Source organism: Notechis scutatus, chromosome 1 (assembly GCF_049901735.1).
Source record: "Notechis scutatus isolate UNSWTSFEM ecotype Mainland chromosome 1, rNotScu1.2, whole genome shotgun sequence".
NCBI classification, from domain to species: Eukaryota; Metazoa; Chordata; class Lepidosauria; order Squamata; family Elapidae; genus Notechis; species Notechis scutatus.
The window spans coordinates 317824861-317845700 of NC_142009.1; the positions used below are offsets into that span (position 1 = coordinate 317824861).

Below are 20840 nucleotides of genomic sequence, written 5' to 3' on the forward strand. Positions count from 1 at the left end.
GGATAATTTTTAAAAAATTGGCATGAAACAGGATGATGCATATAAATACGTGTTTAGAAGAAAATAATTAATTATTGGCTTAGGTTCCATACTTTCCATTGTGATTAGAAACTTTAACCACCATTCTCCAGAAGTCCCGTTTCAGAATATGCTTCTTAGTATTGGAAGCACTGGAAGCCAAAATGGTATGTTTATCCTTTCTGAGAAATCAGGATTAATAGAAACAATTGTGGACCAAACTGTAAATTTTGCATGTAAGGCAATGCTGTGTTGAAGATTCCTGACCATAGATTTAATCAATATGGAGTTGTGCTATATGGAATAAAATGCGATCTTACACAAGGCTTCTGGTCCAGCACCAGTGTAGGAGAAACAGTGAGTCTTTCCACAATTGCATTAAATAATATTTATTGCACCCAATTTTTACACAAAAATAGGTTCTCTTTCTAAGCTATTCATAGGCAGTCAAAAGACATCAAAGCAACGTAGCCACTAATTACAACACAAGAACATTTAATCTATACAAATTTCATTTTGTCATTCAGGGATGGTCAGATTATTACATCTTTTTATAGAAAGGCCATCTATATACAGTATGACCAATGATGATTCTCCCTATGATCCAGATGTGTTGTTGCTACCAAAGCGCTGGTTGAGTCTGTGGAGCAGGTGCTTGGGAAGGCAGTGCCAGGAACTGGCCAAGGTTTCTTTAAAGCACATAATAGCCTCTAAACACAACCTGGAAAGGAGTAAATTAAAAGAAACTTAAAATTTCAGACAATTGTTGTTTCTGTTTCCTACTTAATGGCATACAAATACAGGGTCCAGTGTAATAAGAACGTGATGGACAGCTATCTATTTCTATTGAATTTTATTGTATTTGTTGAACACTGAAAGTTTCTTAAGGCAACGGATACATCTAATCTTAGGCTGAATAGAAAAACACATCATCTACTCAATGGTCTACTTCATGAACTTGTAGAAGACACAAGTTTGAGGAAACTGGCCTAGACTAGAAATTTCCTCAAGAGGTCCTTACTACCAAAATAAATAGAGCATTTATCATTGTTCTCATAGCACCAGATTTATATCCTCAAATTCTCATTTTGCATATTTCTCAAAAGAGAGAGCAGTTTAAAGTGTATTAAAAAAATACCTTGCCAGGGATTTGGGTTGAAGAGAAAACACAAGTATCTCATTACTATGTGCCTGAAAGCAAGGAAACAAACAATTAGAACTGAAATTTTATGACTGAGAAGCTCAATCTACAATCCACAAGGAAGAGAACAGAATGCTGGATCTGGATCAGAGATAAGAGTTTAAATCTTTGTCTAGCCTTTAGATAGCTTCTCAAACAAGTTTACCTCACAAGGTGCGTGAAGACAATTAATTATGATGCTCAGACTTTCTGCACAAAAGGCAGACTAAAAGAAGTGAATCAATGAAGAATTGGGTTATTTATTGTAAATCTCTGACTCAGTAAATAAAATATGCTAATGAGCAACGGTTATAGTCTTTGAAACTCAAACACTTGCACATATACTGCAGTTCAGTCTCCTTCCACTCAGGCTGGCATTGTGGCCACCAGCTACCAACCCATATCAATTGATGTGTATACAAAGATTTATTTCCATGATTTCTATAACCAACACGCAACAGTTATCTTCTTGGGTAATGTGTCCATTGTGCTTTCATGAAATACAAATATGGCATCAGCAAGAGACTGGGACAGAGGTCTTTGATTTTTTTGAAAGGACATTGATGGGGGGAAATACCCATGCAAATATGGCTCTTTTATCAACCAGAATTTACAAATGGAATGGAACAGAACGGAACAGAACAGAATACTTCATTATCACTTTGAACGTATACTAATTGGCATACATTAAAATGAAATTTCATTGCATACAGCTCTCAAAAGATCACCAACTCCAATATACACTACATAAACATAACAAAATAAATAAATAAAAATTATGTATGTACCCACATATATAACATAGAGAAATAACACAGTCTAATAAATAGACTCAAATACCTTCAGGAAGTCATCCAACTTGAACCTGATCCCTGCTGTTATCAGATTAAAGACAATATTTATCGTGGCTAATGCCATATGCTAAATAAATCGCTGGCTGAATTTCAAACCATCCTTTTGGGATTACAAAAGTACTGCGTTTTGCTGCTCCTGTGATTGCGCTGCTAGATGGAAAGAAATGGGCAGGCTGCCCTGAACCCAGGCCTGAATGCACTGCAGTGGATCGGTGGAATCATCCCTTAGTAAAAATGGGCCAGAGAATTTCATATACTGCTTTATTTACCAGCTGCATTGCACTCTACACTCAGTCAAAGCCAGTGTATTGAAAAAATAATCACATAGACATGAAAAAAGAACTTACTGCTTTGTGATGGACAAGTAAATTGCTGGCACAGCCCCCAAAGACGATTACTTCTCCTTCATCGCTTGCACAAGCGGTGTGCCAGAGTCTATAAACAGAACATTTGCAGCATTGAGAATGCAACAGGACAAATGCAAAGGAGTCAAGGGCACAGGAGTCTGTGAGAATATTCACAAATCACAGCAGTAACTACAGCTTCAGTTGCAAACTACAAGTTAAGTAAAAATTGGATGGGGAGTTATATCAACAACCCCATCAACTGTATAGTGATAGCAACTGGAATTTACTGTATTAGATTCTATTTTTCTATAGGTTCTTATAGTCTGCTCAGAAGTGATAAAAAAAAATAAAACAAAACCAAGAAAATGCACAATTTGATATTTTTGCAGCAGCATGCCATAACTGCTTCACAATATTCCATTTTTTAAAACTTCTTGCATTTGCAGTAGGGAGTTTGAAAATAGAAATGGAAAAAAAAAAGATTAATGTTCTCAACCATTATCTCCCCAGTGGTCTTGCAAAAGATACTGCTTAGGGTAGCAAAAATAAAAGACAGATAAACCAACACATTTTTTCCTGATGGATAATATATTGCAAATTTTTCAAACTTGCCAACTTTAAGATATGTGGGCTCCAAGTCCAAGAATCCCAGGCCATGCAACTTAAAAGTTTCCAACTTTGAAAAACACTGCTCTACTGTAGCAACTTCATGTTGACTGAAGACAAGATGCATGGCAGTTGGATACAGGAAATTGGGGAAGGTTGCTGTAGTGAATTTGGGATGTAGAAATGCAATACAGTTCTTACCGGGGTTTCTCTAAATAGTTGTGTTCAAACTGTATCCATTCATTTTTACTGATGCAATAGATCCAGGCATCACCTGCAATGCAAAGAAACTTTTAACTGAGAAAGCATGTTTTCAGTGCTGCCTAAAGGAACTAGATTGGTCACAAGGTGGCCCAAGGTACAGATGTAGAGACATCACCTGAGGTTCTGGGCTCTCATGGGAAGACCTATCACTGCTAGCACAGGGCTCAAGGGCTACATATTTGAAGGCTAACTACAAGATGTCCCATATAACTATATTCTTTATGATACTTTTTATTTTAAAAGCCCTCTCAATGTATTCAATTTGGAATCCTCCTCCCTGGCAAAGAAATTACCATGAAATCACCATCCTTTTTTAATGACCCCATAATCCCTTGCGGAATGGAGTCTGGGCAACTGAATGGAGCTGAGTATTCGCTGGCCAGATGCCTTTCCTGTTGCCAGTGTGGAGTTTTGTACAGCAAATATATTCTCATCATACCCAAAGAGAGAAATATCTGCCTCTGCCTAGGATCAAACTCACACCCTCCTGATTGTGAGGTGAGAGCTCCACCTCTAGGCCACCACACCACTCATGAAATGGTCCAACTATTTCCAGACCCTATTTCATATAGCATGATACCCAACAAGATACCAAATAGCTATTACATGTAACACAACTACAGCGTGTTGTGCCCTTCTTAGTAATGTAAAATCACTTCAGAGTTGCTTTTGTTTATACAGGCAGTCCTCGACTTACAAGAGTTCATTTAGTGACTGTTTAAAGTTACAACTGCATTGAAAACAGTGACTTACAACCATTGCAGTATCCCCATGGTCATGTGATCAAAATCTGGACACTCACCTACTGGTTTGTATTTATAATGGTTGTAGTGTCCTGGGATCATGTGATCGCCATTTGTGATCTTCCGACGAGCAGAGTCGATGGGGAAGCCAGATTCACTTAACAACTAGGTTTAATTTAACAACTGCAATGATTCACTTAACAACTGTGGCAAGAGAAGTCGTAAAATTGCGGGAGGGGGGGAATTACTTAACAAAGCAGCATAAATTTTGGGCTCAATTGTGGTGGTTTAATCGAGGACCACCTGTATAAACAAAAGCAACTCTGTGAAATGGGACAATGGTGATGAAAGAAACAGTCCATACATGTATTGGATTATACGACCCCTCATTTAAACAGGCTTGTAAAATCATCAGATGGAAGTAAAAATAAATCCAGGGCACGGGATTCTTCCCCAATTAACCAATAATCTCAGAAATTGAAGATTATATCTACGCTTCTAAAATGTACTTACTGAGTGGCTGCTTGTCAGTTGTGAAGCCACCAAAGAGGAAAAGACGATCTGAGGAAATGGTGGTTAAAGAATGCCAAGATCGTCCAACGGGGCAAATGCCCTGCACAACGCTATGGGAGGAGAACAAACCAAGTAAGAAAATCAAGGCTCACACGGGCAGAAATATCTACCTTGGGTGTAAAATTGTAAACTGTCTCAAAGGTGCTTTTTATTTTAAGGGAAACCAGACTTTCTGATTTTTCTTTAAGACATTTTGCTTCTCACTCAAGAAGCTTCTTCAGTTGTAACTAACAAAATGCCTTAAAAGAAAAATCAGAAACTCCAGTTGCCTTTAAAAAAAAAAAAAACACCTTTGGGACAACTGCAATCTAGATGACTAAGAACCTCCACAGACAAAACTAAACTCTTTACAAGCAGTAGAAAAAATGCAGAACTTCATGGAGATCCATAGATTGAGAGAGAGATCTGTCAAGATAAAGGTGCGGAACATCTACTTTGTGGAAATTCTTGAGACCCAAAGAGTTTTCTGGTGAATCATATAGATTGGTTTTTGAAGAAAATTACACATGCTATGATTCACCCAGTACTAAGTGTAATACTGCAAATGGAGCCCTGGAACCATTTTAAAGAAAAAAAAATGCAGAAAACATTTCCCATCCTCAAAAAGTCTAGTGTGAGAAATGGCCAAAACCTTAGAAATTACCTAGACGGGCAGGATATAAATTTTGTAAAATTAAACATTCCATCTTGGAAGGAAGCAGAATTATGAAGGGAAAGAAAGACCTACTTACATCTCCTGCCATTCCCATGTTTCCAGATTAAGAAAATAAAGATCATTCATTCTAGATTCCTGAGAAGAGAGGGAGAGACGTGGGCTTAGTATGGCTGGTCCTCCAAGAGGAAACTCGACCTCCACTCTGCATTCCTACTCACTCGATATCTGCCTCCAAAGACATATCCTCTGTTTCCAACTGTAGCACAGGCATGGGCTGCTCGGGGTGATGGTGATTTACCCTGGAAGGAGAATTTCAGAAAATATTATTCTGAAGGCAATTGAGAAAAGGGAATATCCAACCTTTCTGGCTTTGCGGAGCAGCAGTGGGGGAGAGGGAGGGGATGGTTCTGCGCATGCGCAGCTGGCAAGCATGCACAGCTCCATTTCCACAAGTGACATGCATGCGTACCTGCCTCTTATGCAAATGGAGCATGCATGCACACGCTCATCTGCTCCTGTAAGTGGAAATGCGTGCGCGTTCGTCCACTGTTTCCGTGGACCGGTTGCAAAAACAGCTCACGGCCTAGTGGTGGGTCGTGGCCCAGAGGTTGGAAACCCCTGGAATATAACATTGTCTCAAATGTACTCTTTAGATCAGTTTTCTCCAATCTGATGTTCTCAATATATATGGAACTAAAACTTCCACCATTCATACTGAAAATGGCCAATGGTGTTTCAGTTTGACACAACTGGAGAGGGCTAGGTTAGGGAAGATACAGGTAGTCAAAAGGTAGTTCTCAATTTGTGGCCAATTGCTTACTGATCATTCAAAGTTATGATGGAGCTCCCTGGTACAAAATTGTATCTGTCTCCCCTTTGTTTCCCAGGCTAATAGAAAAATCTTTCTCTTCCACATATAAGATAGTCTTATCTATGCAGGAGCCCTGAGAGATAAATCAGCGGTTTGTACCATTTTTTGTAATTAACAACACAGTAACAAAAACCCAGCCAGGGGGGATAGGATTGAGAAAGCATTGCTGATATAAATTTACTAGAAGCAAAGGTAAGAGTTGAACTGGGATTGTTATTGTTAATTACTACACCATTGGAGCACTTTAAATGTACACCAATAGTGTATATTTGGTGCCCAGGTGATCCACATTGGGAGAATGGCAGGATCCTGAAAATTTGGCAGATTAAAGCTTCCACAGAGAAATTTATTTGAGGGTTACCGTAGTCAGAGGCTGGCTCCAAGTAAATGACTCCGTATCTAGGACATGTACGTGATTATTCCACCCTCTGGGAAGTCCTGAATTCTACAGCCAGAAACAGACACAAGGTTATAATGTTTTCTACAGCCAAACATTTCAACATTTCTAACTAATGTAGCATGCCTAGAATTATTTTTAAATCATTCCTTTTTCTTGACTTATGAGTTGCCTTGTAGACATTCAAGTTGGCAGAAAGGAGGACAAGTTGAATGAAAAGTGCTGCATGATGGTACATTTGGGTCTTTTTGCAATTTTGTGGGGTTTTTAATACCTGATCTAGTATGGAAGTGATTAACTTTCAAAATCATAGACCCTTTTAATCATGGCCAGCAGCATCTAGAAGGAAGTGGGGGAGAACGTGCTGTCTCACTGCATATCAACAGTTCTAGACAGGTTAAGATAATCCCCCAAATGAAACAAAATTGAATTTGCTTCTATGAATAGAATTCTGGAATAATGATATTGTCTTAGATGACAAGCTTTTTGTATTTACTAAAGTCAGAAGTAGGAAGGCAGCAATGCAGGCAGCAATTTCTCAAAGTCTTTTGAGTCTTTTATTTTAGCAGAGAGTAAATTCTGAACAGTTCCTATGCAAAATCATTTGTTGGCCTTTCTGTTAGTTAGATAAGTTTGGCCTTTCTGTTAGTTAGAACCTTATGGACCCCTTTCAAAGGGGCCCCTTTTCTCAAAAATATGCAAAATGTAGCCAGCAAGCTGACTTAAAAGCAAATCCTGCATTTATTATTGAAATATAATTCTTTCCACACAATTTCATGAACCCAAAGATGGTAAGAAGAAAAACATCTATGCAATTTCATGGTTGAGTTCCAATTTTCCATTAAAAAAATCCAGCTCAGAACAATAAAATGAATTACCCAAAAAGAGGTTTCATCAAACTCAAAGGTTCCAATCTGCTCCACATTAGGGTAATAGCCATAGCCACCAAAGAATATTAGTCTGTTCAAAATGATACAAGGAAAAAAAATCAGCCACAACAATAAACTATCTTGATAGATTACTGTAATTATAATATTTTATATTCAGTAGAGATTTTGCATTTAAATTAGAAGAACCATTTTTGGTGCATAGGGCTTGCACAATGTTTTCTGAATAAACCACGGGAATAGGGAAGGGAATCCAAATGAGTAGCTATGAGATTAGATGATTTTTATCTTTCCAAATTTGTTTGACAAGTTATGGAATATAGTTGTTAGTGAGTATGACTCCTGGGGTTTATGGCAGTGGCAGTACAAAATGCCTAAAAGTATGGGAATGATATTTCAAATGCAGTTTTTCATATTTTTTACATATTTCAAAAAGATATGCAAGATTGCAATACTTTTTAATTTTCATAAACTGCTTCTAACAGGGAAATTGAGCAGGACATAATTACATGCTCGCTTTTTGGATATCAAAAATTTTCAGCAGTTTAGATTAATTTTCTAAGTGAAATGAAACTTATGCAATGTCAGATGGTTTCGAATTGTGCTGATAGTTTCAATTAATGTATTGTTTTAGATAACTGTTTTTTATTAGTAACCCCAACATTTTAAATTATTCTCAAATATTGGTAAGCTGTATTGGTTTTTTATTTTATGTTTGCATTAGAATCTCTGTCTGAAGCCACCACTTAGAAATTTTACATACAAAATGATCCAATTACAAGAATAAACCAAGGAAAATGGAGCAAAGCAATTCCATTTTTTCCATTTCCATTCCAACTTTAAAACATAAAAGTTCATTTTTCTGATTTCTTAAAAAAATATAGTAGCACAACATATCACACAATTGTTTCCAAGAAAAACAACAGATTTTAAGATAGTTGCTTACTTATTTCTATAAACCCATACTCCGAGCTTGTCTTTTGATGATGGAGGAATACCCTGGCAGTCCACTCTGACCCACTGCAACAATCCGTCATTTGATCTGGAATTTAGCATATAGAACTGCAAAGAAATAAAGAGATAGGTCCTGGACATCCAATTCCATGGCAAAAATAAAGTCTCAACTTTGTTGAATTATGTCACATCAACTTAGAGCCCCTAATTCTCAAAGCCTCCAAACTCAACAGACGTTTCATGACAAATCTACTACTTAATTTGTAGCAGTAAACTTCATTTCTGCACAAATGGCAAAAGTTGATCTTTCTTTTCAGGAGAAAGGGAACAACTTCAGAGAGTTTTCTTTGGCTCATTAAGGAGTTTCATATTCACCATTCTACTGAGGTGTTAATTTCCGTATCAAACAATTAGTTTTCCTCCCCCAAAACTAATTGAGTTGGCAAAAGAAGTACAAGTCTGTGAATCAATATCCCAAATATGGAGAAAGAATAAGTTTACAAGAAGCCAAATGTGAAGAGGAAAATTTCCTCTGACAAAAGCAATAGAAAAAGGGTTATGGATAGAAAGAGATTAGTGAAAAATGGGAACATCTTCACTTAGGTTTGGGGAATATATTTTGGGGAGACAGAAAATAGAAAATGACAGGCAGCTGAAGTGTCAGGGATATGCAGTCCATCTTAAAAACTGTAATAACACTTGGAAAAAAGTTTTATTACTACATTTACTACTGGAATAGATTTTATTATTATGAAACTTGTTTGAAGCGGAACATGCATTAATTCTCACCAAGAAAGGTAGAACTTAAATTTTGATAAGCTCTCAAAATATGTAGAAGAAAATCTTTGCATGAAAAATAACCTTGATTTCATTATACTACATAGTTTGAACTGCATCTGATAGAGCAGATGAAAAACTTTAACAATTTAACTTGAAGTAAGAAATACGAAATATAAATAAAAATAAATAATTATACAATACAACTTTCTCTAAAGATCCCCAAAGCCCATTTGATCTGATCTCTTTCTGGGTTTATATTTATTTATCTAACATACCCACCATGCTATTTCATTTCAGACTAAGTAACATTATAAAATAATGTTTAATAAATGTTATTAAATTTGATTAGACAAAACCATTTGTTCTCCTTCTCCATTTCCTTTTCTTTTTAACAAATTTTATTCAGTTTTTCACATAAAAACAAAAAACTCTTTTTAGTGGACAACATATTTCCGGGTCATCACCTTTACATACAAATATGACAGCAATTATACATTCATATATGCATACTTACCGTATTTATCGGCGTATAACACGCACAGGCGTATAACACGCATCTTCATTTTAAGAGGGAAATTTCAGGAAAAAAATTTAAATTTCTAAATAAAAACACCGCCCGGCCTCCGCTCGCACCGCCCGGCCTCCGCTTGCCCTCCGCTCGCACCGCCCGGCCTCCGCTTGCCCTCTGCTCGCACCGCCCGGCCTCCGCTGGCTTCTTAACATTATATCGGCGTATAACACGCATACATCATTTGCCCCCTATTTTCAGGGGGAAAAAAGTGCGTGTTATACGCCGATAAATACGGTAATTCTATTATTACCTTTTCCATTCCAAATTTTCAGTAAGGAGAGAAACAAACACATAAATTCTAGCCTCTTTCATTAATCTCAATCAAAACATCTTTTTGTTTCATTTCAATTATTTCAAGTATAATGCTTTAATATTTATTTTAAAAATAAAGATAAATAATATGTTTGAATAATAATAATAATAATAATAATAATAATAATAATAATAATAATAATAATAATAATAATAATAATAATAATAAAGTTGCCAATGTCTCTCCTTGCTTTTAATAGTCTATATTGACTTATTAATTTAGTTGGTTCTTTAGTCTGTCATATTCCCTTTCCATTACACATTCTTTTTATAAATTCTAAATTAATACAAGTTTTAACACTAAAGAAAAAAACAAGTATAGGTTTCCCCCCTTTTACTGCTTTGAGTGTGACACCTCAGTGGTTAAAATATACCTTTATTCCCTCATCTTGATTCCCAATAAACCATTATTTTTAAGAAGTTACAATAATAATCATTACATCTTTTCATTTGGATTCCGCAGCATATTTTCCCCCCTTGATTTTTAATAAGAGTTATCAGTATCTATATTACCCTATTTTCTAAATATTTTTAATTGCAGAAATATTCTTATTACCCCTTGTCACCCTGCAGAATCCCCTTTTTAATTCATCAACCATTATCTCTGAAAAAACAATTTCTTTTCAACATTTTACTATTTCCGTATTTATTTCATGCACCTGTTTCTTACTGCTTCTCCTCCCCCTCTTTTCCCCATATCTTTTCTCATTCCAATTTATATCCCTCTCTTTCTTAATATCTTCCTTTCCCCTTTTCTGCTGGGTCTTTCTCTCTTTCCCAACTTCACAGGTATTCCCCCTTTTAATTGCCTTCTTAAGTCTCAACTTTTTAACCTTCCTTCTTTCCCCACTTCTTTGTAGTGTTCTTTGTGTTAATTGTCTATTTAAGATGTCTTCTCCTTGAGTTGACTCCTCCTCCTCTGAAGCTCTTTCTTCTTGTTCTTCAATCGCCATTTCCATTTTTTCTAACACAGAACAAAGTGATTCGCCTCTTTCCTGTAGTAATTCTCTCATATTTTTAAGTTCCATTTTTAATTCCTGAAGAGATATCATCATTACACACTCTTGTATTTTATGATCGTTAAAGTCCACACAAAAAAAACACTTTTGCTTTCCTTCTTTCAATTTTCTAAAGTTCTCAATTGTTCCAGCAGAGGGTCTATACCAAAAACATCAATCAATCCCACAGTCAGTCTTTCCTTGCTTTTTTCTTTATTCTGGTTCTGCTTTCACTTTCTAAGATTCTTACTTTGTTTCAATATTTCTTTAATATTATATCCACACAAGTTCATTCAGAAACAGGATGCTTTCCCTTGTTTGAGCTCAAGTTTTTGTCAAAAGGTGGCACTCTTCATTATACAAAGTCTTCACCTTTTCCCCCTATTTTTTTATTTAGGGTTTTTCAAACCTCAATATTCCAACACAGTCCAGTCTCCAATTTGTAAACTTTATTATTATTATTTTTTGACAATCTTAAGTCCAGCTTTATTTTATGCCTGTTTATTGCCAAAATATTTTAGTCCAATTTAGTTAAATCTTTAGTTCCAGCTTCTTCCTTTCCCGGTTTGAAGCCCCGCTTAGCTGTCATTGTAATTTCACCGCTCACTTTTCTTTTCTTAAAAATTCCATGTTACCTTAATCCCGGGGTACTTTTGTTTAGTTGCATCGCCCAATTGTCCCAGTTCAGATGTTATCCACCTCTTTCTTCCCTCCTGCACAAATCTTAATCCAGCTGAGTCCTCCTCTTCAGGGTGGCCATTTTAAACCACCGCTGCAGTCGTCTTCGGGAAGACCAAGCCCGGGGGGGGGAGATGCGGCTCCCCTCAACCTGGCTTGCGGCTTCCCCTTACTCCGGCGCCCCTCCAAGGCAGCTTCAGCCCCTAATCGTAATGATCAGGGCTCTCCAACGAAAGAGCACGGACCATAGCCGCAGAGAGATGAGATCTACGGTCTGTCAGCGAGGAGGTTCCACCTTCTTCCAGTTCCATTTCTATCTTTGTACAGACCCTTGCTTCAACCAAATCTATATGGCACCTTATTGCCTTTGTTCTTTTAATTTCTCATCTTTAATTTCTCTCTTTTTGGAGATTGCCATTTAACTACAACTTCCTTAATCTTTTCTTTGCTATCAACCTTTTTGTCTCTTCCTATATCTACATGTTCTCTGTTTCAATCCTAACTCATTCTCTCCATGGGGCCAAACCAATGCAATGTACATCTTCATAGTACTCACTCCCAATCCCCATCTATTCTTGACTCCGTATCTTCTTGTTTTACTACACTTATTTGTATCCTGCCTTTATTATTTTACAAATAATGCAAGGCAGCAATGAATTCTCTTTCAACTTCCACATGGATCTTTAACACATCCTAAGTACTCTACAAGAGACTGCCATTTGGGTGCAAAGTTGTGGGGCTTTTTTGGGGGGGACATCAGAAAGAAAAATAGAAAATTCACAGATGGATCTGAGAGTTTGAGACATTCCCAGTCACTGACCTTATTTGTGTTGCCACAATCATGGTGCCCTCCGAACAGATAAAAAACCCTGTCCATGTAGACAGCACAGCTTCCTGACATAGAGGGAGGAACATCTCCTGTGGTTCTGTGTTTTGTCCTAAAATGGCAGAGAAATGAGCTTGAATCAGACAAAAAAAAAACTTTTATCTTCAATGCTTAGCTGTCCTTCACAACACTGGGAATCCATTTGGTACACTGCTTATTTAGCACATACTGACTGAAACAGTGGTGGGATTCAATTTTTTTTACTACCGGTTCTGTGGGCATGGCTTGGTGGACGTGGTGTGGCTTGGTGGGTGTGGCTTGGTGGGCGTGGCAGGGGAAGGATACTGTAAAATCTCCATTCCGACTCCACTCCAGGGGAAGGAAACTTAAAAGCTCCAACTCCTGGAGGAAGGTTACTGCAAAATCCCCATTCCTCCCCCAACCCCACTAGCCTGCTTTCCAGCTCCGTTCTCCTGTGCAAGGCAACAAAAGAAGACCCCGTCGATCAGCTGGGACTTGGGAGGTAGAGTCTAGATGGGGGCGTGGCCAGTCAGAGGTGATATTTGCCGGTTCTCCGAACTACTCAAAATTTCCACTACTGGTTCTTCAGAACTGGTCAGGACCTGCTGAATACCACCTCTGGATTGGAAGCTAGTCTGGTCCAGCAGTACCTGTCTTCCCCAAAATGCAGACCCTTTGTCACAGCTTATCTTTTTGTGATAGGTACCTCGAAAGCAATGTTATTTTTCAGGAGGCCACATAAACAGAAATAACATCTTTTAAAATCCAAATGTAATAAACACAGAATACAGCATACGCAAAATATAGTTAGGTTGGTTTTAAACAGAATTAAAACATTTTGGGGTGGAAAGGATTTCTGATATTAAAGGAGAGAAAGGTAGGTTCCAAGCAAACTTTTTGGAGGAGTGAATTCTACAACTATGACACTATAAAGATGCTCTCTGCCACAGACCCACTTTATATTGTAAGTATTTCCTGGGTAGGAAAAGCAGACTGAAGGAGTCTTTGGGTGCCTGGATATCAAGCTACAAAAGGGTCTTAAACAAATCCATCAGGCAATAACCTTGTGAGAACTGAATCTACCCGTCTGGTCTGTTCACTGAGCAAGGATTTAGTGAATCTGCAGACTCTGGCTGAGATGGCAGCTCTTCTCTTGTAAGATCCCTGCAGGATGGAATCCTCTCTTCAGAACAAGGGTCTCCAACCTGGGTGACTTTAAGCCTAGTGGACTTCAATTCCCAGAATTCCCCAGCCAGCAAAGCTAGTGGACTTCAATTTCCAGAATTCCCCAGCCAGCAAAGCTAGTGTACTTCAATTCCCAGAATTCCCCAGCCAGCAAAGCTAGTGAACTTCAATTCCCAGAATTCCCCAGCCAGCAAAGCTAGTGAACTTCAACTCCCAGAATTCCCCAGCCAGCAAAGCAAGTGAACTTCAATTCCCAGAATTCCCCAGCCAGCAAAGCTAGTGAGCTTCAATTCCCAGAATTCCCCAGCCAGCAAAGCTAGTGAACTTCAATTCCCAGAATTCCCCAGCCAGCAAAGCTAGTGAACTTCAATTCCCAGAATTCCCCAGCCAGCAAAGCTAGTGGACTTCAATTTCCAGAATTCCCCAGCCAGCAAAGCTAGTGAACTTCAATTCCCAGAATTCCCCAGCCAGCAAAGCTAGTGTACTTCAATTCCCAGAATTCCCCAGCCAGCAAAGCTAGTGAACTTCAATTCCCAGAATTCCCCAGCCAGCAAAGCTAGTGAGCTTCAACTCCCAGAATTCCCCAGCCAGCAAAGCAAGTGAACTTCAACTCCCAGAATTTCCCAGCCAGCAAAGCTAGTGAGCTTCAATTCCCAGAATTCCCCAGCCAGCAAAGCTAGTGAGCTTCAATTCCCAGAATTCCCCAGCCAGCAAAGCTAGTGAACTTCAATTCCCAGAATTCCCCAGCCAGCAAAGCTAGTGAACTTCAATTCCCAGAATTCCCCAGCCAGCAAAGCTAGTGAACTTCAACTCCCAGAATTCCCCAGCCAGCAAAGCAAGTGAACTTCAATTCCCAGAATTCCCCAGCCAGCAAAGCTAGTGAGCTTCAATTCCCAGAATTCCCCAGCCAGCAAAGCTAGTGAACTTCAATTCCCAGAATTCCCCAGCCAGCAAAGCTAGAGCTTCAATTCCCAGAATTCCCCAGCCAGCAAAGCTAGTGAACTTCAATTCCCAGAATTCCCCAGCCAGCAAAGCTAGTGGACTTCAATTTCCAGAATTCCCCAGCCAGCAAAGCTAGTGAACTTCAATTTCAGAATTCCCCAGCCAGCAAAGCTAGTGAACTTCAATTCCCAGAATTCCCCAGCCAGCAAAGCCAGTGAACTTCAACTCCCAGAATTCCCCAGCCAGCAAAGCAAGTGAACTTCAATTCCCAGAATTCCCCAGCCAGCAAAGCTAGTGAGCTTCAATTCCCAGAATTCCCCAGCCAGCAAAGCCAGTGAACTTCAACTCCCAGAATTCCCCAGCCAGCAAAGCAAGTGAGCTTCAATTCCCAGAATTCCCCAGCCAGCAAAGCTAGTGAGCTTCAATTCCCAGAATTCCCCAGCCAGCAAAGCTAGTGAACTTGAATTCCCAGAATTCCCCAGCCAGCAAAGCTAGTGGACTTCAATTTCCAGAATTCCCCAGCCAGCAAAGCTAGTGAACTTCAATTCCCAGAATTCCCCAGCCAGCAAAGCTAGTGAACTTCAATTTCCAGAATTCCCCAGCCAGCAAAGCTAGTGAACTTCAATTCCCAGAATTCCCCAGCCAGCAAAGCCAGTGAACTTCAACTCCCAGAATTCCCCAGCCAGCAAAGCTAGTGAACTTCAATTCCCAGAATTCCCCAGCCAGCAAAGCAAGTGAACTTCAATTCCCAGAATTCCCCAGCCAGCAAAGCCAGTGGACTTCAATTTCCAGAATTTCCCAGCCAGCAAAGCTAGTGAACTTCAATTCCCAGAATTCCCCAGCCAGCAAAGCCAGTGAACTTCAATTCCCAGAATTCCCCAGCCAGCTTTTGGGGAATTCTGGGAGTTGAAGTCCAGCAGGCTTAAAGTCACCAAGGTTGGAGACCCTTGCTCTAGAAAGTATGTGTAGCTTCTTCCTTGCAGCAGCTACATAAATCAGTTCAAGCTGATGTACTTACCGTATATACTCGAGTATAAGTCGACCCGAATATAAGCCGAGGCACCTAATTCTACACAAAAAAACTGGGAAAACTTATTGACTCGAGTATAAGCCGAGGTGGGAAATGCAGCAGCTACTGGTAAATTTCAAAAATAAAAATAATTAATTTGGGAAACGATCTCACTATCATGAAAGGTTTAATTGATTCACTAACCCAAAAGAAGAAGATGATGATGACAGCGGGAGGCAGGAGTCACTCTCTTCCCCTCCCTCGGAGGCCCCCTGAGTCAGGAGTCACTACCGCCGGCGGCCCCAGTCCCGCCGCCTCGGGAAGGGAAAGGCAAAGCGCTTTTGCCTTTCCCTTCCCGGCTGGGCTGTTGGGAGTCGCTGCCGCCGGAGGCGCGACTCCACACCATTTTTTTTCAGAGGGAATCTGACTCGAGTATAAGCCGAGGGGGATTTTTTCAGCACAAAAAATGGGCTGAAAAACTAGGCTTATACTCGAGTATATACAGTAAATATGCTTTCAGTGGCAGATCACTGACTGCAGGTGTTGCTCTTAGGTTTTGTCCTGCTGTGTGTATGTGTGTGTGTGTGTGAGAGAGAGAGAGAGAGAGAGAGAGTCTGTGTGTGCACATGCCTGCGCCCCCCCACCAAGGAATTTGAAAGAAAACCCCTCATAAAATCTTTTTCTATGAAACATTACATTTGATAAGCAATGGGAGGAGATACAGGTGATCCTCGATTTACAACAGTTCATTTTGTGACTGTTTGAAGTTACAAAAGCACTGACTTATGACAATTGTTCACACTTATGACCGTTGCAGCATCCCCATGGTCACATGATCAAAATTGAGATGCTTGGCAACTGACTCATATTTATGACAGTTGCAGTGCCTTGGAGGCCATGTGATCAGCTACTGTAACCTTCTGACAAGCAAAGTCAATGGGGAAGCCAGATTCACTTAACGACCGCCTTACAAACTTAACAACTGCAGTTATTCATGCAACAACTGTGGCAAGAAAGGTCGTAAAATGGAGCAAAATTCACTTAACAAATGCTTCATTTAGCAACATAAATTTTGGGATTAATTGTGGTCGTAAGTTGAGGACTGCCTGTAATGTATTTTTAAATTAAAGTTGCAAAATTGAATTGAAACAATGAAAGAAAAAAAAACTGTTATTATATAGTTTCAAGTAGATTTCCAGCAGCAAAGCTTCTCTTTTTCCCTGGCCTCTGCTGTTGATACTGCATCCTTTCTCACACCCATGTTTTGCAATTGAATCCCTACAGTTCCTACCCAGAACTAGGGTAGAAAGGCAACTGTCATGAGTCTTGTGAAACTTTTCTCCGACTCCTTCTAAAAATCAGTAATTGCATATATCTACACATGACAAAAATCTGTCTACACAATTCCATCCTCCAACAGAAGAAGTGAAGGGTATCCAAGGAAGTCATTCAAGTGCCTTACCATCGTTCAGCTTCCATGTTATAAATCCAGATTTCATCTCTTGGCAGATAGAAGTCATAAATGCCCCTCACTTGAGCATTCTGAAGCAGGAAGGAAGAAAGAAGACGCAGCTTAATAAAATATAGCAATGGAAAAACATCCTAGACTTTTTATGCTAATTACAGCAAACAGATTACTATCCCTCACCACCAAATATATTGAGGAGCATATCATTTCTGGGCTCAAAAAAGCAATCCCCTTTTTGTGAAATGCCAATCCTAGTCCCTCAGATAATTTATACCACACTTTTTATTTTCATCTCAACAGATCAAAATATAAAGTTTTGATCAAAAGTTTTAACCAAGACAAACTTCAGTGAAACAATTAAGAGAATGCTTATCAAATGCAAATGACACAAAATGGTTGCATAACTCTTATTTTAGAAGACTGAAGCAATTTAGAATTGAATTTAAAAAATAAATAGATTTGAAATGTATTTCTACATCAGCATGCTATAGGGACTGCACCAATTTGCACATTACCAAAATCCACCTACGATGTTTTGTGTCTTTTATCAATGAAGCATAATCACACTGTCCTCCTGGATACAACATGACTCCATCTCTATTTTTGTCTAACATTGCATTTCATAAGAAAGCTAGAGTTCTTTTTAACCCTCACCTTGTATCCACCCCAAACAAACATGCATTTTCCATCAGTAACAGCCACATGACCACTCCGTTCAGGTGGGCTGCTCATGCTCCGTTGTTCTAAATTTTCCTCTGATTCAGGTAGATTTTCATCTGCTGGCAATTGTTCATTGTCATCTGACATACTGATAATAGGATATTATCCTTCAAAAATAGACAGAAAGGAGGAATGGATTGTGGTCATTTCAAGTATGCTTAACCAAAAGATAGCAGAACAAAACCCTCTTCAAAGCTATTTCCTCCATCCATGCTTAGATATGACACTGTAGATTGAAAAATCTCTGGCAGTCCCAGAAAACTAACTTTCACTTGCTTTTCTTGTACATAATAACTTTCACATTTCCTAGACTTGGTAGAGATTGCTTATCTTGAGAAACCAGATTTTTCTTTTTACATCAGCAGGACAGAAGCCAGCTATAGTTTAGGCCTAAAAAGATAGCACTTGCTTAATAGCCATTCTTCTAGTGATCATTGAAAGTTACGACAGCACTGAAAAAAGTGACCTACAACCGTCACAGCATACCCACAATCATGTGATTGTGATTCGGGTGTTTAGCAGCATCACACATTTACAACAATAACAGCAACCTATGTTCATATCATCACCATCTGTAACCTTCCCAGTCAGCTTCTGATAAGCAAAGCCAATGGGGAAATTATCAAGAGGTTGCAAGTTGTGGTCATGTGATGTATTGCTTAATGACTATGGTAAAAAGGCTGTAAGATCGGGTGCAGTTATGTAATGTCTCATTTAACATGCACTGCTAAATGATGAATTTTCCAGTTCTTATGTGGCCATGAATCAGGGACTACCTATAGCCACTTTAGAACTGCATTTGCTTTTCCAACTCTGTAGACTGCATAGACACTGAATGAGAAAACAAAGAACACCATGACTTATTTAGACTGATTTTTTTTAGACTTTTCATAACTTAAGAGCACCAGTGCAGCACCACACTGAGCATATTATAATAGTCTTGTTACTGTAACCAGGCCTGAATCCTGATTAAAAGGGAGCTAAAAAATCCAATCCTTCCTGGGCACTCTGGAACTGTATGCCAATTATCTTCTCAACAACCTTCACTAGGGATGGAAGGTTGGCAATTGGACAAAAATTGTCCCAATCTATTGGGTCCTGATCAGTGGTGGGATTCAAATTTTTTGACTACCGTTCTGTGGGTGTGGCTTAATGGGCATGGCAGGGGAAGGATACTGTAAAATCCCCAGTCAGAGGTGGTATTTCCTGGTTCTCCGAAATACTCAAAAGTTCTGCTACCAGTTCTCCAGAACTGGTCAGAATGTGCTGAATACCACCTCTGGTCCTGATATAATTTCCCCAACTTGTTATGTTTGTTTCATGTAAAGATAAAATATGTCTCAAAACAGAGAGTATGAAAAGAAAAAAATAGTCCATATAAGTAACCAAGATATACAATTCCAAGAGAATGCACGTTTAAGAATTAACTTCCAATAGGAAACCTTTATCAAAACTGAGTTAACACAAAATCACCCACATATCTCTTCCCAAACTTCTGCAAACACCCCCTCCCCAACCCCCCCCCCTTTTAATTTTGCTGAAATTCTTATTCAGGACTTCTCTTGTGAACCACAATGGGCATCACCAGGAAAAAAACAGAAACAATAAGAAAATATAGAATACGATTAATCAGAGAGGCTCCACAAACTTTCATCTGCTAACAAACTCAGGCTGTCACCAATGCTTTCAATAGAAAAATCAACCTGGGGCCAGAAAATGATCGAAATGATGGGGAAAAAGGAAAAGCTGGTTTTCAACTATTTTTTTTTTTTATAATCGTGAAAGAAACCCGAGCTTCCCATCACCATTGTTAGCCTCAAAGCCTTGAAGGTTGTGCGCCCACGAAACAAAAGCAGCCATGAAACCTCTGATGCTGACATGAGCTTATTAAGCACAGGCTCTTCTATGGTGTATTTTCATGGCTCCCTTCCCACATCCTCCTCCCTAACCCAGAATGGAAGGAACAGCCGTTACGTTTGCCTTTATGGGACTCGTGTTTTAGGGTTAGGCTCGTTATTAAAACGGGGAGGGGCCACTGACTGTTCCCAAAGGCGCCCCTTTTCCTCCCTGCTCTCCACCACCTCCTTTTGCTGCAGAGGGAGCTTTAAAGAACGGGACGCCATTAACGTCAACCGCTTTATCACCTCACTCGTTTCACGACCGTTTACCCCCCTCCGCTCCTCCCCTCAATTTAAACTGAAGTGAGAGAAGGAGGGCCCCTTCCTCACCCCTCCGCCTTACTGTATGCCGGGTCTTTCAGACTGTCAACATTCGCCGACGCAGAGCAGACATCCGCCCCACCCATTGTCAGAAGCCCCGCCCCTCTGGTGAGAGGTCGCCTGGCGTTTTTCCTCCCTCTTCAGGCCAGGCGTGGAATTGCTTCCCTGGAGGTGTTCCCGTGAGATGTTTATCCGTGGTTTTAAACGAGCCCGTATGTGTAATTTCTGTGATGTGGGCACAGCACGGTGGACGAAACGGGAATCGGTCACTCGCGTGAATCCCAAAAACCAGCTTCTAAGATCTTTCGCGGGATTTGGCGAATTAATGGGGGCGTCCGCAACATTAGGTAGAAAGATGCAGCTGTATCAGTTCTGGGATGGCAGCAAATTATTAGTGGTAGTAATAGTAGTAGTAGTAGTAGTAGTAGTAGTAGTAGTAGTAGTAGTAGTAGTAGTGATAAGTGAATGGATTGTTAATTTGTTTGTTTCTGTCTTGTGGTCCAAAATCACTGTCAGCTTGTATTATTAGGTACCAAGCCCTGCAGAGGAGCTTTTTGCTTTTCAACAGGGCTTCCCAAACTTGGCAACTTTTAAGACTTGTGGACTTCAACTCCCAGAATTCTCCAGCCAGCTAACTACTGTATACAATTGGCTGGAAATTATTCTGTGAATCTCGGAGGCTGTTAATGGTACAAAATCGTATCACTGTAATAATTCTAATGTTTGGGCAATCTCCTTAAGCTACATTCTGGACAATGCAGG

General features: G+C 39.4%; 1 protein-coding gene across 2 annotated transcripts; it reads right to left on the reverse strand.

The window, feature by feature from the left end:
- Nucleotides 1–391: 391 nt before the first annotated feature.
- KLHDC2 (kelch domain containing 2) lies at nucleotides 392–20193 on the reverse strand. Of its 2 annotated transcripts, XM_087952457.1 has the most exons (15): nucleotides 20101–20141; nucleotides 19508–19562; nucleotides 17794–17966; nucleotides 17134–17213; nucleotides 12509–12626; nucleotides 8342–8457; nucleotides 7387–7468; nucleotides 6473–6556; nucleotides 5459–5539; nucleotides 5317–5375; nucleotides 4526–4635; nucleotides 3207–3279; nucleotides 2400–2487; nucleotides 1157–1209; nucleotides 392–739 (listed from the first exon to the last, which is right to left on the reverse strand). In XM_087952457.1, exons 3-15 carry the CDS (start codon nucleotides 17944–17946, stop codon nucleotides 616–618), a joined length of 1221 nt encoding a protein of 406 aa, XP_087808583.1. In that variant the 5' UTR covers nucleotides 17947–17966; nucleotides 19508–19562; nucleotides 20101–20141; the 3' UTR covers nucleotides 392–615. The 2 variants fall into 2 exon arrangements, with proteins under 2 accessions (XP_087808583.1, XP_026526653.1); XM_026670868.2 differs by lacking the exon at nucleotides 19508–19562 and having other exon boundaries at nucleotides 20101–20193.
- Between the last annotated feature and the right edge of the window lie 647 nt (nucleotides 20194–20840).